Below are 18,142 nucleotides of genomic sequence, written 5' to 3'. Positions count from 1 at the left end.
GAAGAGGAAAGTTCAGAAGTAGCTGAAAATATCGAGACCTGACCTCTCACCAAACGGGAATATTATTGTGGTCAAAAAAGAATTTAACGCCTATACTACATATCTTTGACGAACAAAATTCAGGAGTAAAAGGAAATTTGAATCCAGAATCAACACCTTTAGACGCCTTTCAAATGATCTTTTCGGAAGAATTAGTCTCTCAAATTACCGAGCAGACAAACAATTATTTCAAATGCGTACAACAGTGTACAGCATATAAAAAGAATTCCCGTTTGAGGAATTGGACGGATGCGTCAGTCCCTGAAATGTACGTATTTTTATGCATTTCAATGCTAATGCCGCGTTCGAAGAAACTGTCTTTGAGAGAATATTGGTCTATGGACGAACTGTTGAAAAGCAATATTTTCCGCAAAACAATGGCAAGAGATCGATACATGGTATTATTGCAAATGTTACACTTTGACGATAATAATATAGCAAGTAACGATCCTTTAGCAAAAATACAATACGATCAGTAATCGATAAAATAAGGATTTCCTTTTCGCAGTCATTTGCACCGTACGAAAATCTATGTATCGACGAAAGTGTTTTACTGTACAAGGGCAGATGTTATTTTAAATAGTTTATACCATCCAAGAGAAGTAGGTTCGGCATTAAATCATTTCTTCTTTGTGACTGTAAAACTAATTATGTATTAAACTTCATAATGTAGGAGTGGGAATGTATGAGAGAAAGAGGACGTTAGTTGGTAAGATAGACATAAGGACATTGGAGCGTAGTTTTAGCCTAGCTCAGGTCAGTTTAGTTATTTATGACCGAGCCACTTGAGCCAACGTTTTCCAGACACACCCTGGCAAGGCAGCGTGAGATAGCGTTCCCCTACCAGGGAAACTTTGGTTAGGGTTTAGTTTTAAGGACAAGGGCAGTCGAAAGTAAAGAATCGAGAAGTAAAGACAGTGCGGACAGAGAACATTGTGCGGATTGAGCGGACTATTGTGCAAATTAGTATATATATAATATTCCATATAATAATAAATTAGAGTATATACATATATATCGTCGTCATACATTCAATCTTCTACAACAATTTAATCCATCCAAACGAGCCAGCTTTGGATTGAAAATATATAAAGTAGTACAGATACTACTTTACGAACCCATTTGAAGTTTGACTTGTTAGTAATAGAGGGCACAAAGATAAGTGAGAATACGAGAGAAAAAAGTCATTAATCAGTATAAGAAGGAAAGATAGGGAAGAATAAGCTGTTAATGCCGTTTCTCTATTTATAGGTAAGGGATCTGTAAATAATGTAAATAATGTAAACAAACTTTAATTATAGTTTAATAAATATCATCTCTATTTATAGTGAAACCCAGTTTAGTTTATTCACCCACAACGTATTGTATTAAAGGAAAAGCTCTTATAAATATATAAACTATGTGAAGCAAATACTGGACTCTGCAGCAAGTTTAAAATATATACTAGCCAAGATAAAATTGGCCTAAATGATAGTGCATCAGAAAATATTGTCATGGAATTGGCAGAATCGGTAGTAAATGAAGAATACACATTGTGCATTGACAATTAGTATTCCTCACCCACTCTTTTTCTAAGATTGCACAAACAAAAAAGAAATGTTATCGGTGTTGCGTATACCTGGTATCTTTGCTCGGCAATGCTCGCCGGATATATAAATTCGTCCCCTTCCTGTCAACCTTTGATCCCTATTACGTCCTTTTTGTATCCTTTCCTATCACTACTTTTACATCAACCGCATGCACCCAAGATCTCCCAAAAAGATACAAAACCCTTTTTAACCCGTTGCCGCAAATGACGGCTATAGCCGTCCGATCTTTGTTGATATGTAGGCAAACGACGGCTATAGCCGTCGTGCACATTTTACTTAATAAAAAAAAGTACAGCGTTAGTACGAAGTGTACTAACGCATACACTTGTTAATTATTGAATAATACATTTAAAAAAAAAGGTACAGCATGCCAGACAGCATATCAATTGTTTTTTTTATGCGTTTTCGCATGCCTTATCGCTCCGAAATATTTGTGCATCTATAGACAAATGACGGGTATAACAGTCGTTTACGACGGCGACGGTGCTTGATCGTCGTACCAAATGTTTAGTTCATTTCAGTTTATGCAGTTGAAGTGTGTGCTTCTGTGAAGACGAACCATTTATTCGGTAAGTATTTTTTCATGAATTAAGTAAATACAGATCAATGACTCTTCTAAAAATTAAATAAATAAAAAAGTAAATTATACTATTATCACACAGTGACAATTTACACATAATGACACTTATGTACTTCCTCCGTCGGCCAATTGTACATTTTATTTTTTCATAAATTAGTAAAAATATTTGTTTCGATGTCACTGTGAGCGTATGTGTATAAGTGTATATATTTTTTGCTTTGTGTAGAAAAAAATTTAATCGCTAAAATGAACTTTTGCGAAAAATACACGAAAAAGAATCAAAAAATATTGTGTGACTGCGATCTCATTGATGACGATCAGAGCGTTGTTTCCGAAGAGTTCGATGCTGAAGCAGACTTTTAGCGACGATAGTGAGGCAGACTTTTTCGCAACTCTACGTCGGAAGCAGAAGCGTTTGATAGTGTCGTCTGAGGATGAAGATACTGAAGATACCAATGATTTTGCCAGTGACGATGATGCGAGTGGTTTGCCATTGAGGACAGATAATGAGCGGATTATCGACGATGATGATATGTGGTATGATACGAAAGAGAAATTGATTGAATTTGCATTTGACGATGATGAATGCGGCATTAAAATGAATGCTGATAGGAATTCTAGTGCGAAAGACATTTTTGATCAGTTGTTTTCAAGAAGTATAGTTCAGACACTTGTTAGTTGCACAAATTGCTATGGAAAGCATTTGTTTAATACCAGGCGCGCTGTTACAAGAAATACCCCAAAGATTAATTTCACTGAAACGAATGAAGAACTATTGAAATTTTTGGGTCTCTGCTTACTTCAAGGTCAAAAAAAGGCTCCTTCCATTCGACATTTATTTACTGAAAATCCACTTTACTTTTCACCAATATTTCCGTACACTATGACGGGTCGCCGTTTTGAACAACTACTACGATGCATCAATGGACATTATACTGGACATGTTGACAGCAATACCCAAAAATTAAACAAAATTTATCCCATACTCCAGCCAATTCTTGATAATTTTCAAACAGCATATTCATCGTCAAAAGCACTTTCATTGGATGAATCCCTTTTGTTGTTTCGAGGTCGGCTAAGTTTCTGACAATATAGAAAAGGGAAAAAAGCAAAATATGGCATAAAACTATTTAAACTTAATACGCCGGACGGATATGTGCTAAATATTGAAATTTATGAAGGAAAATCACATAACATAGAGAAAAGATCCAAAACAAGTAGTCTTGTTTTACGGTTAATGCAGCCATATTTGAATAAAGGACATCATCTCTTTATGGACAATTTTTACAACAGTGTCGAACTGTCAAAAGAGCTGCTAAAACATAAAACACACACAAGCGGAACGCTTCGTCCTAACAGAAAAGGTAATCCTCAAGAAGTAACATCAAAGAAGTTAAAAAAGGGCGAATATATATGGCGTAGACGAGGTCAAATTTATGTATCGAAATGGCGAGATAAACGGGACGTTCTGTCCATAACAACAAATCATCATCCGGAAATAGTGAAAGTTACTAACAAATTTGGACAAAAGAAGAATAAACCAAATGATTTAGCCGAATACAATTTGAATATGTCAGGAGTTGACAGATGTGATCAAATGATTTCGTATTATTCGTCACCTCGAAAATCCGTTAGATGGTATAAAAAACTTCTTTTCCATCTTTTAGACCTATGCGTTTGGAATTCCTACTTTATCTATCGACAATTTCATAAATCAACGACATTCCTACAGTTTAGAGATTTGCTAATACAATCACTGATCGGACTATCTCATACTGAGATTTCTGGAAAGAATTTAGTGGCATTAACACCTACGCGTGGTCGACCGAAACAAATAAATGCATTACCACTGACATCAACAAATTGTCCACAACAACATTTCTTGGAAAAGATACCTCCGCCTGTTGATTTTCAGCGTAAAACTTATTTTTTACGTTGCAGACAATGTACGACCCGCCGAATTAGAAAAGAAACGTCATAAAAATGTAAAACTTGTCCAAGTAAACCACCATTGTGTCCAGAATGCTTCGAATCCTATCATTTATAATGCTTTTTTGTATGTATGTAATTTGTTTCCTAAATTAATTTTTATTTTATTTTTACTATTTTATGAACAAAATAAATTACAAATGATAATTTTGTTTTAAATTGATTTTCTTGTGTTAAGATTACACCTATTTACTCTCTTTTATTTATAGGAATCATTTTGAATTAGTAAAGCAAATGCTGTATAGTCGTCACGACGGTCACAGCCGTCATTTGCTCTGGAAAGAGAAAAAATGACATGATGAGCAAATGACGGTTATAGCCGTCGAGATTTTTTGGAAAAACTGTGGCCAAATGTGATAATTTTTACTTCCAAACATACAACTTACACTTGATTCCATCTGGCAGTCATAAACAATTGAAAAAAAAAGTGTGTTTCTGAGTGTGGTTCTGAGGCAGTCATAAACAATTGAAAAAAAAAAGTGTGATCATCAAATTAAAAGTGTGCGGCAACGGGTTAAACGAGACATGTCCTTTCCATCTAAAACACTTTCCCTTTTCCAGAATACGCAACCCTACAGACCCTCCAGGTCTGTGTCTAATGGTATCTGTCTTCCTGTGTTTTAGAAATCCGCGTAGGTTACCTGCTCAGGGACAAGCAGAGATGCAGGAGGGCCGAGTGTAAGGCGTCGAGAAAAGACGAGGCCCCAGGCCGAGAGGTTCCGTAAGGGATCGCGTCTAGCCTTCGTCCGTCAACACTCCCACCCCTACCGATGGGGGAAGATTGGCGACAAAGGCGAGGAACTAGGCCCAGGACGAGGCCACATTCGGTTTCCCGACGTTAGAGAAACAAGCGAATAAAAGACATAACCGTACACCCTGTGTAGTTTATTCCAATTCCTCTCTTTACCGAATTATTCTAACACCTATTTGCTGACAACTAAATTATTATGAATCTTATCAACACCCTTTTAATCTTTGCCGGTTACATCGAACGCTCGTCCTCTTTCTATCTTATCGCTCACTGCGTTCGATACTGCTAGCAAAGAAGAAAAACGTTGTCTTCTTTTACGGATAGAGAATCTTTTACGCATAAAGAGACTTTACTGTAATAAGCACTATAGTAAATGTAATAGTAATTAATATGCATTACAGCAATACTGTAATAGAATTTTTGCTATACATATATAAAACTTTATCGAAAGATAATGTATGAGACAAACATTTTCCTTTGTTCGTAATAATTTAAACAAAATTGACTTACGCAATTTACAATATACAGTCAGTCTTATAAGAGTGTGTACGATAAATTTTTTATTTGGATGCTGTCACAGAAAAAAAATTACTAAAAATCAAATAGTCTGGACCTTCCTTTATGACGCGTTCCACGAAAAGTTTTAGTAATGAATGCTGTATGCATGAAACGTTTCGAATCTGCGTTCTTGTAATGCAACCGAGCGGATCGAAAATGTTGATAGAAACAGCTGCAAAGTATATAAAAAAGTTCAAAACATTCATAAGTAAGTGTGTGAAACGATTCGTAGAGATAAAAACCGTCGTTTGATTTTCTAGAAAGGGGAACTAATAAACTGATTCCAAGTTATCATTGTGTCAAAATTAAGAAAAATTAAAAAAGAAGTATAAATGTGTCCTGTAAAAGCACACGTACCATGGAGAGATGACTCGATGGCTAGGCATGCTGATTAGCCATAGCGTGGTAGAGTCGTAGAGTAACAGTTACGGACAAAATTAAGTAGACAGATAGGGAAAATAGGTACGAATTAAATTTAATCAAAGTAGTATAATTATTATGCACTTAAGTTTTATATATTATATATCTTTATGGTTCATAGATTATTTAGCGAATAATTGAAATTAATGTTTACATTTGTGTTGAAATGAAATATACCACTTAACGAAAACGTTGGTTGATTGTCGAGGGACAAAGTAAGTGGACACTCGTTTAAGATGTAATTACAACGCGAAAAATGTAAAGAAGGGTGAAGTATCCTTTTCGCTTTCACGCAGTAGTCTCAAGTGAACTATTTGGTTGATGTGTAAACTTTGCATAAAATAGATTATTCGTAAGGAAACAGCAGAATGTCAGTAAGAAAAGAATTTCCAAATCAAATTCATAAATTTGATTATAGTGAACTGTCGAAATAAATTAAGTTACTGTATAGTATCAAAAAAGTACAATTTTTCTAAAAGTGCAGTCAAAAAAGTTTATAAAAAATATTTACTACATAGTATTGTTGAACATTTAAGAAGACGCGGACGTAAGCGCTGTACCACCACGCGAGAAGATCGTCAAATTACTCGTAAATGTCGACAAAATCCAAGAATCTCAGGGCGAAATATTGTTAAAATGCTAAAATTAAGTGCGTCAATGAAAATAAAACGACGAAGTTGCAGAAGGCGGGATTAAGATACTATAAATCCAAACGTAAGCCGTACATTAACAATATTAAGACGAGGAAATATTTAGTTTTTATTAAAAAATATATAAATATACCAATATCATTCTAGAGAAAAATAATATACAGCGATGAAAACAAATTTAAACTGCAGCAATTAAAAAGGAAGTATCATATACGAAGAAAAAGAAATGAAGCATACAAAAAGCTGTTTTGTATTATTATGTCAACTGTTAAATTTGATCAGGATCATCAGACGATCATTAATGTTATGGGGGTGTTTTTCGTGGAATGAAGTTGGCAGTTTGGTACAGATTGTCAAAATAATGAATGCAAACAAATGTATTGAAACAGTAAACGGAAATTTAGAAGAGCAGTTACGAAAATGGGACTCGAAGAAGAATTTATTTTGCAATAGGACAACGAACCGAAGCACACTGCTAAACGAGAAACGAAAAAATTTTTAATGATTCCAATATTAAATTATTGAAATGGCTGGCACAAAGTCCGGATTTGAATCTAATCGAAAACTTATGGAGCTTACTGAATTCAAACGTGCTATTGGAAAAACGATAAAACAAAAACAATTGCTTTAAATATTTACGACTGGCACTTGAAAATATTGACAAAAACTACATTGAAAATCTGATAAATAGCATTCCACGATGTTTAAAACTAATTATTGTAGCAAAGGGTGGTCATACTACATATTGATTTTATATTTTCGTATATTTTATTATCTGTCTACTTATTTTTGTCTCTCAACAATTAACCAACCTTTTTGTTAAATATACCTTATTTCAACACAAATGTAAATATTAACTTCTGTTAAAATATGTTTCTGTAATCTTTTGATATTTGGTTTGACGTTTGTTTGGTAACAGTTACTTTTGTATTTACGTAGTTGGCTGCATTGGTTTATGCACCCCTTTTTTGTTTTTTTGAGTGTGCTCGCAAGCCCGAGCTTCGGACTGGGTATATGTGTGTGTGCTCACGAGGATGGCAACATGTGCGTCAAATTGCTGCAGTTTTTAAGCTTTTTCTTTCTCATTCTTACCATATTTTTCTTTCATTTCCAATTAATAAATAAATATTATAAAAGTTAAGCTTATTTTCTTTAATTCTAACAACTTCAATTATACGTTAAATAATCTATGTATCATAAAGGTATATAATATATAAAACTTAAGTGCATAATAGTTATACTACTTTGGTTACATTTAATTTATATTTATTTCCTTTACCTGCCCACTTAATTCAGTCCGCAACTGTAGGTACCTAGCCAACAAGTCATCTCTATGGTACACGGCTGTGTACCCACAATGTTGTAAACAACAAAATTAATACAAAAAGTTGAACAATTATGTTTTCATCATAGTAATTTAAAATAAAATAGTTTCTGTACAATATATTATGAATTGTTTTCTTTGTCTGTGGATATTTTAATTTGACTTCATTTATACAGAATACAAAAACACTTACAAATTCGAAAGAATGACTGTAAAATGAATGCTATAAAATTATAGGGTTCCCGACTGGATCTAAACGCTACCTCCGTATTCGGTCAGGTACCCGCGCATCTTTACCCATACTTGCCATAAAAATCCTCTCAAGGATATTAACACCCTGCAAAAGTGCACGTTTGGAGGTGCTTTACAAGACACAACTTTTGAAGCTTATCAATATTTATTAATAATCAAACGCAATTAGAATGAATTGAATTTATCAGAAAAGTTTACTAAGTCTGACACCCAAATGGTTTGATCGAGAAAACCAAAAGTGGGTATTAGAAGAAGACAATGACTCGAAACATCAAAGTCGTCTATGTACATAGTGGAAGGCAGCTAACGGTGTTCAGATAATTAACTGACCTTCTCAATTGCTGGATGCAAATCCAGTTATAAATTTGTTTGATTATATGAAATTAAAGCTTTCGAAAAAGACTATAGGGTCATTCCATGCGAAGTCGGACACCTTTTGGAGTACCATGTCGGATTTTGCTTTAATTTGAATATGTTGTAGTCTTTAGTGATATATAAATGTATCTTGAAGGATTTTTAAAAATTTAAAAAATTGTTGGTTTTACATCTGTTTGAAATATAGAGGTTACTTTTTCTCAATAAATAATAGCTGCTAAAGTAAGAAAGTGATAAAATTGTACCATTAGGTACTTGTAGTAGATCCATGGGAGTACCAAATAAAAATTATTCCAATTAAAAAAAAAATTTTGTTGACTATTTATTTTGCAATTGTTTACAACAAACGTCATTTTTTTATAGTGGGGAAATATTTAAAAATGTGAAAAAAATGAGCATATAGTCCTGTTTGTCCCCTTTATGGGCCAAGTTTTAGAAATACGGACACTTTAAAATTGGCCTTATGAAAATTAATTGAATGTAATACTGCGTAGCGTCGTGGCACGCTGCGCTGGCTCGACCGGCCAAGTCACGCGGTGTCTACAACAGCCAAGCAGCTATACCTTCTATTGTTATATAGGGTGTTGGACTGCTAGAAGGTGTAACAGTTATTGGGCACTCACTCTGTCAATGACACTTAGCGTTATACACATTTAAGTTGTCAATGTTCAATGGAAACCACGAGAAGGTGGTGAGTATTTTTCCATTCAAAATGTATATTTTTAATATTGACAGTTGCCCAATCATATAATTTTGATATACATTTTGAATTCGGGTCAACAGAAGAATATAAGGAACATTCGGAATTCTTGCTGGAAAGGCGTGGACTGAATACAACAATCTGTGGAACACGTAATTTTCATTCATTTATTCCAACCGAAGAAATAACACATTTGACTGCCCGAATTTATTCAGACAGTGAAAAATCAAAAGTTGTAGCTGTTATAAAGTAAATAATTGTATAACAAACAATTTATTCCGGTAGGCGATCATTCATACTATCCAACCATTATTCCTTAACTAGAACCTAATCCCATCATATCCTATCCTACCTCCCGATGGAAAAATACTCACCACCTTCTCGTGGTTTCCATTGAACATTAACAACTTAAATGTGTATAACGCTAAGTGTCATTGACAAAGAGTGAATGTCCAATAACTGTTACACCTTCCAGCAGTCCAACACCCTATATAACAATAGAAGGTATAGCCGCTTGGCTGTTGTAGACACCGCGCGACTTGACCGGTTGAGCCAGCGCAGCGTGCCACGACGCCATGTAGTGTTACATTCAATTAATTTTCATAAGGCCAATTTTAAAATGTCCGTATTTCTAAAACTTGGTCCGTAAAGGGGACAAACGGGACTATATGCTCATTTTTTTCAGATTTTTAAATATTTCTCCACTTAAAAAAAATGACGTTTATTGTAAACAATTGCAAAATAAATAGTCAACAAAATTTTTTTTTTAATTGGAATAATTTTTATTCGGTACTCCCATGGATCTACTACAAGTACCTAAAGGCACAATTTTATCACTTTCTTACTTTAGCAGCTATTATTTATTGAAAAAAAGTAACCTCTATATTTCAAATAGATGTAAAACCAACAATTTTTTAAATTTTTAAAAATCCTTCGAGATACGTTTATATATCACTAAAGACTACAACATATTCAAATTAGAGCAAAATCCGACATGGTACTCCAAAAGGTGTCCGACTTCGCATGGAATGACCCTATACGGAGTTTAAAACAATTAATCTGTCAAATTCAGAGAATATTGCGAACGTTACCCCGACAATACACGGGGAAATTAGTGGATACCCACAAGATAACAGGCTATAATAGATAACAACAGAAACTGAACAACAGACTAAAAAAAATGCATTTGTGTACGATGGTAAATAAAATAATTGCAAGTTATTTTATCTAATTATCTTCAAACTGTTTGAAAATTATGGCGTACACATTGTTGTTAAACAAATTGTATAATATACATTTTGCAGTGTCTTACATAATTTGTAAAATAATTTACTTACGTCGATAAATTCTGGTTGTATCGTAGTAGAATGTATGCCCTCATTGTGAAAAAACTCTTTCACTTGTTCTGCAATCTTCATGTATTCTGACAAGTTTCTACATCTTATATGCGCTGAAGCAATAATGCGATCACCAGCTAACTGCCATACATGAAATTCGTGTACAGCCAAGACACCATCAACATTTTCTAATAAGCGTTGTTGAATAGCATCGACCTAAAATAAAAGTTTTATGTTGTTTAGATGAATATACATTAGAAAATAATGATAAAACTAAGATATAATTATTTATGAGTTGCGATAAAAACAGGAATATTTGCAATATAAATTGCATTATTGCTTGTGACTTCACACATTAATAATGTGTTAAGAGTAATGATTTGTATTTGATGGGAACATCTCTGTGATATTGTTATATGTTTGATCTACCATAGTATAGCCCTCTGTATGCCCAAAGACTCACTCATTTTTTAAATTTCTACTCATAAGAAGGCAACTAGTATCCAAATCTCTACTTTCAGATTAAATATCCAATATGTGTTGTGTTACAATCAGAATGGAAAGTTAATTAATTAATTACAATGTAATTATAAATTTGAACATCAGAATTAATCGCGATCAATATTGGTCTACTTCTGGAATCGATGGCTCGTATTAATTGACTATGAATTTAATCATTGATAGATCATCATGATTGACGGTTACAGAAATGTAAATTGTTTCCAATGATTGACACTCAAATTATACTTATTTCTGTTACAAATATAATATTTCTTTGTTTACAAATGTTTACTTTCACCTACATTTGTTACACAGATATTGTAACGTCTTCAGAAATATCTGAACATTTTCAGTACGTTGTTACTTTTGTTTTGGTTGTTGTTTCCTCTTTTGCTCACTGTGTTGTTGCACAGTAGACAATGAATGCAAATGAATTTAAAGAAAAGAAGAAAACAAAAACATGTATAAAATATACATATATTTCCTAGGTTACCAACCACAATTTAACAGCTGACAATCAAACTTAACAGGTTATGAAACAATATAATCGATAAATTATCCATATAAAAATGTTAATGAAAAATTTCATATTGTTATCCATGTATTTAGTACTAAATATTAAACTTTAGTTAGTTTTTTTGTTTTGAAGCATTTATCACTGTAAGTATAGATGATTACCTTTACAATTATTCGTTTATTTTATTATATTTATAATTACTTTATAAAAAAAGATTATAATATTATTATAAAATTACCTGAATGTGTGTTGGTACAGTTTGTAAAAGAATTAATGCAGATTCTTGTAGTAATGGCCACACTGACCGCAGAATGAGAATAACTAATAAAAGTGAAAGAGCTGGATCAATGTAAAATCTGTAAAAAAAAAAAAACAAATATTTCATACAGACGATAAATAAATTACCAGCGATAATCCGAGATATAGAATACAAATAAAATCATTGTTCCAAACAAATTGTGTCGTATACATTTTTGACTCTGATAAGTACTAAACGCGTATGCAAGAAATGCAAGAAAAGTGAGGACTCTGTCGTTAACATCAAGCACTTTACCGATCTAATTGGGAATTAATCTGCAGCCTGAGTTTTATACATTTCGAGACAAAAAGATAAATATATCTTATATTTATTCATATGTGGTATTATAAACCGAAGAAAATAAATATTTAAATTTAATGCCTTTGGATGTACTTGCGTATACAGGGTGTTCAGCTAACTCTCGAAAAAAATTGAATAAGAGATTCTAGAGGCCAAACTAAGACTAAAATCAAGAATATTAATTTGTTAATTGAGGTTTCGTTAAAAAGTTATTAACGTTTAAAGTTCCGCCTGTAGAACGGCAATCTGCGAACAGCTGCGTGCGCGCGATAGGTTCAGGCAGGTTGGTTCTACTGGTTCTCACTCACAATATACTATAAGACTGTCGATTCATCAGTAAGTACAGTTTCTCATACTGAGTGAGAGCCATTAGAACCGACTTGCGATCGACAGATTGCCGTCCTACAGGCGAAACTTTAAATGTTAATAACTTTTTAACGAAGCCTCCATTAACAAATTAGTATTCTCGATTTTCGTTTTACTTTGGCCTCTAGAATCTCCCATTAAAATTTTTCCCAGGGATGGCAGAACACCCTGTATAAGTAAGTGATATATTCCAATTAAGGAATGCTATCCGAGTGTATGTAAACTTTTTTAATTCAGTGTATATTGTGAATATTCGTCATAGTTCGTACTATACAGGGTGTTCGGCCACCCCTGGGAAAAATTTTAATGGGGGATTCTAGAGGTCAAAATAAGACGAAAATCAAGAATACCAATTTGTTGATGGAGGCTTTGTTAAAAAGTTATTAACGTTTAAAATTCCGCCCGTACTGAATTTTTTTCTCAAAAATGCGCAAGATTTCGAGGGTATATCTATTCACCAAAAATGATTATAATTGACCCCCGCAACCGAAAATAATTTTTCCAGAACGATTTGAAATTTTTTTTTTTTTGTCGAAAAATTCCACACCTCCTCGAATTTTTTTCTAGAAAGTGGGTAGGATTTCGGAGGTATGTCTATTCACCAAAAATGATTGTAATTGACCCCCGCAACCGAAAATAATTTTTCCAGAACGATTTGAAATTTTTTTTTTTTTTTTGTCGAAAAATTCCACACCTTCTCGAATTTTTTTCTAGAAAGTGGGTAGGATTTCGGGAGTATGTCTATTCACCAAAAATGATTGTAATTGACCCCTGCAACCGAAAATAATTTTTCCAAAACAATTTGAAATTTTTGAATTTAATTGTTAATAACTTTTTAATGAAGCCTCCATCAACAAATTGGTATTCTTGATCTTCGTCTTATTTTGGCCTATGGAATCCCCCATTAAAATTTTTCCCAGGGGTGGCCAAACACCCTGTATAATGTATCAATTCCTTCTTGAAATTTTGTAATCGATGTTTCAACTAAAAATGATTGTATTGTTACTTATTATCATTCTTGTAGCTTAGAAGAACACTTTCTTACAGCTTACTATGCAACAAAACAAGCATTAAAAAGGGAGTCCAAGTTTTCATCTCAATGCCAATAATATAAATAATCTATGAATTGTTCAATAAGAAAGACAGACTATGAGTTAGAATTGATTCACCTATACTGGTAGACTGTTAATATCTCAGAATCGTCTAATTGTAGAACATTCAGACAACTGTGTTAAGATGAAAATTATTAATATATGTATAGCCAAATATTATAAAACTAAGTCATGAGATACAATTAAGAAATTATATTTCAAGGCAAAGGTAATCGAAACTGTTTCTCCTAAAGTCAATATTTACCAAATTAATTATGGTGTACGTTTGTTCCATTTATTTACAATACCTTATTTTATAATTTGATATTTTTATTACAATTTTATGAAGTAACGTCGAAAGAATTTCAACCTTAGCAAAACCTTAAGTTTCAGTTACTTCGAATTCATTTGCCACTTCTTGCATTTATTTAGGAGAATGTAAATAAAATTTAATATTTCACGAGCATAAAAGAAACAAATTAATTACCTGTATTTCCATTTCGTCAACCACACAATTAAAGCAGACACTATTACGATAACAGATCCTAATGCATCTGAGAGTACATGAAGAAACACACCACGCATATTCATTTGACTTGCGTCATGAGAATGACCATGGTGTGTCCTTTTCACTTGCGGCGTTGATGGCCTATAAGCTTCATCATTTTCATTGTCGTCTGTCCCAACTAAAGAGCTAAGCCTGTTATGGCTTAGAGAAATACCATGTGAATGTGCATGGGTGTTTCCATGTTCTGCAATCAAAATTTCAATATCATTTATGTACATATTTAACAAGAAATATACAAATTAAACAATTATTTTCCGTTTTTTTCTTATACATGTATTTTTTGTAATTCAGCATCGTAATGACTGTAGGTCAGGTTGTAACACTATAATTTTCTTGACTATGAATAATCTTGAGTAAAAAAAATCATGCTAGCTACAAGATAATTGGAAAATTCAACATTTGTTATTTTTTGTAAAAAAAAAGCTTATTCATTTTACAGTAAATGTTCAATAGAGTACCTATTGACTTTAACTCATTTCCAGACACGCAGTAACAAATATTTTGTTATCCTTTCGATCATTACTGAAAGACTTGTATCAGAAACAGAAAATTTTTTTTTACATATTATTTAATGCTATGGGCATCGACAGACAGACAAGTTAATGGTTAGTTTCCACTGATTAAGTTTGCTCTCAAAAGGAATGGCTTGTTCGTGTGTCTGTACAAAAGAATTATTGGCTCTTAAGAGCAAAATTCTCGTTTTACTCTCGCACATACAGTGGGTGTAAAAAGTATTCATACAGCAAACAATTCCAATAAAAACTTTATAGGACTGTGTTTGTTACAAAAAAATGTATACGTACTATTAGAAATCTCAAAAACAAATTTCATTAAAAATGCATTGTTTATTTATATTTTCTATGAAAATATTAACAAAAGTCTGGATGTGGTCAAAAATATATACGTAATAAGTATTTGTACAATTCCTGTTTCATAACATTGAATGTGTAATAATTACAAGGTAATCCATGAAATATCAACATAATTAACATCAGTATATCTGGAGACTTTGTCAATATAGGTAATGTTTTCAATTGTAATAGTATTAATTCATCAAACTGTAATAGTACTAAAATGAGACACAAAGGTAAAGAAACGACTGAAAGTGAAAGAAAAATTATTATAAATCTTTTCAGAGATTAATATAATATTTTTGTTCTTTATAACATTTTAGTTGACTGTCCCTATGCAAATTTCGCTGTATAGTAATCCATTTAATTATTTATTAATATTATATATATTGATTATATGTATTAATATTATTTACATTATCTATTGTTTATAAAATAAAAACAAAGGAGTTTTTTTGTTTGTTAAGATGTCATTCTATTTCGTATCATTCCCTCATATATCTTCCTGACTTTGAATTTTATTAACACAATACTTAATTTATTTCATTAAAAAATATTAATGTCCCTACACAAATTTCGACCACTGTATCATTAATTTCCCTTAAACTTTTTCCCTTTTTATAACTACTAATAATTACGTTTCGTAATTCAATTGAGGTTTCCATACCTTTCTTTCCTATTTTGTGTGCTAAGTGATAGAATGTTTACTTTTAAACAAAAGAATAACTACTGATTGTCTTTTGTTCTTTGTAGCATGTAAGGGAAATCCCTGATATAATGAGAGAACATCCCTAGAATATATTTCATGATCTATGTATACGTATATTAACTGTACGGATATGACTTTGAAATACTTTTTATGGCTAGTTACATTCTTTTTGTATTTTCTGTATTTTCAATAAATGAAAAATAAAATACTTTGTAGATAGAAATAACCTACTGTAATAACGAACGTTTGATAAGAATAAATGAAAAGTATTAATAAGTATGCCGTATCGACATCGTTGTGCTGATGTATGATGATTGTGTGATGCGAGCGTGTGCATTAGGTTGGTCCTTAGCTACAGAAGTCAAATTTTTTTTTTAGTTTTTTTTTACGCACCCCCATAGATTGTAACACTTGATAAAGAAATCATTCATGCTAAATTTTAGCGTGATTTAAATATGATTTTAAAAGTGATTTAAATAAATATGATTAAATATAACGTTTCTTCAAAAATCTATTGATTTATTAACAAATTGTTTAGCAAATACTAACCTCTTCTGAGTATTAAGTTTACTAACAAATAGTCTTCTTTTTAAAACTCAACCAGTGAACTCTACTCTTTTACTTCGCATTTGTATTTGTGTTTCTTGAATAAAAATTGTTTAGTATAATTGATTATTAGAAATTGAACGGTTTAGAGTTTCTCATGCTGAGTGAGAACCACTATCACGCGTACGCAGCAGCTGTTCGCGAATTGCCATTCTACAGGCGGAACTTTAAACGTCAATAACTTTTTAATGAAGTCTCAATCAACAAATTGGTATTCTTGATTTTCGTATTATTTTGGTCTCCAAAATCTCTCATTAAAATTTTTCCCAGGGGTGGCCGAATACCCTGTACATAACAACGAAGTTGCGAGTGCGGGAGGTGACGCCACAGTTTAATCAACTCATTCACTTCACAGGTATGCGCCAGTGCATGCATCATTCAGATACTGTTCGATGACTTTTACACAGGCAAGCACTCGTAACGCAGAAATAATCCATCGGTGGTTGAATACGCTTTAATTGATGATCACGGTATCGCTACCCAATTACGCGCATGGTACTCTCTCGTCGAGTGAACGAGTTGCTTGAGAAACGGCTTACAAGGAACCTTCGCGAACGGTCCGGTTTCGATTTTGATGAAAGTTCGTACACTTATGAAGCAGCCAAAAATAATCGACACGTATTTTTTTTAGCTGCGGTAACTCGAGTTTAAGGGGTGAAATTACCCCTTGAAGTTTTTGCTCGAAACGGCTATCTCGGAAACGGAAAGACATACGAAAAAATTGTTAATGGGCGAGGTTAATGATTTCCTATGTACAATAACATGGTATTAAAAAATTTAACAAAATACAATTTGTTTATAACAAAAAAAATTTATTAACTTAACTTTTCATTTTATTGAAATTTTCATAATGACAAAAAATGACGAGCATTTTATTCCAAATCCATTGGTATGTAACATTTTAAAACTGCCTCTTACAGTTTTGCAGATTTTTATGATTTACATCTTGCGCACACATCCACTATGCTAGTAGCCGTTCTAACTTTGATTTTAATGATGCACTGTAGGCTTGCACTAAATTATACAGTAACAAGTAACAAGTAACAATAACAGTAACCAGTTTCTTAACAGCAATGAAAAGATTAATTATTTTTATTACCCACCTATGACATCGTGGCAAAGGTGGAGCGATTTATAAATTATAAATGCATACAGTGTGTATAGCAATTACTCTATGTAGTTTCGATAATAGTGATACTCGTCGAAAAAATGTTTGAAACATAAAGATTTCTTACACCATGCGCACTTAATTATTGCCACGCCATCACAAATATGGCATCTTGGTTCGTTTTCAACAGAATAGCAGTACTCAATAGGATTCTGGAATGCATTTGGTTTTTCATCTATACAGGGTATTCGGCCACCCCTGGGAAAACTTTTAATGAGAGATTCTAGAGGCGAAAATAAGACGGAAATCAAGAATACTAATTTGTTGATGGAGGCTTCGTTAAAAAGTTAACAAAATTAAATTAAAAAATTTCAAATCATTCTACAAAAATTATATGTAGTTACAGGGGTCAATTACAAGCATTTTTGGTGAAGAGACATACCCCGAAATCCTATGCACTTTCAAGAAAAAAATTCTTTACCGAAAATCTAATGTAATGCTTCCCTGAAATTTCATGCATATCTTTAAAACGTCATAACTTCTTAACGGATTGAAGGATTTGAATGTTTAAAAAAGCAATCAATTAAAACGCTTATTTTAGTACGGAATATGTAGAAATTCTAAAAATATTGGAAAAGTTGCTCCTTGATCCCGCAAAGCTAT

General features: G+C 32.6%; 1 protein-coding gene across 2 annotated transcripts in view; it reads right to left on the bottom strand.

Annotated features, from left to right (window-relative positions):
- Nucleotides 1-18,142, bottom strand: part of Znt63c (solute carrier family 30 member 1) — a 266,383-nt gene that overhangs the window by 153,422 nt on the left and 94,819 nt on the right. For both annotated transcript variants that reach the window (XM_076781357.1, XM_076781356.1), the window contains 3 exons: nucleotides 14,125-14,389; nucleotides 11,821-11,938; nucleotides 10,565-10,780 (listed from right to left, as the gene is read on the bottom strand). In XM_076781357.1, coding sequence (XP_076637472.1) covers nucleotides 10,565-10,780; nucleotides 11,821-11,938; nucleotides 14,125-14,389 — 599 coding nt within the window. The remainder of the gene's footprint in view (nucleotides 1-10,564; nucleotides 10,781-11,820; nucleotides 11,939-14,124; nucleotides 14,390-18,142) is intronic.

Source organism: Colletes latitarsis, chromosome 14, assembly GCF_051014445.1.
Source record: "Colletes latitarsis isolate SP2378_abdomen chromosome 14, iyColLati1, whole genome shotgun sequence".
Taxonomy (NCBI): Eukaryota; Metazoa; Arthropoda; class Insecta; order Hymenoptera; family Colletidae; genus Colletes; species Colletes latitarsis.
This window is presented reverse-complemented; position numbering and strand designations above follow the sequence as displayed.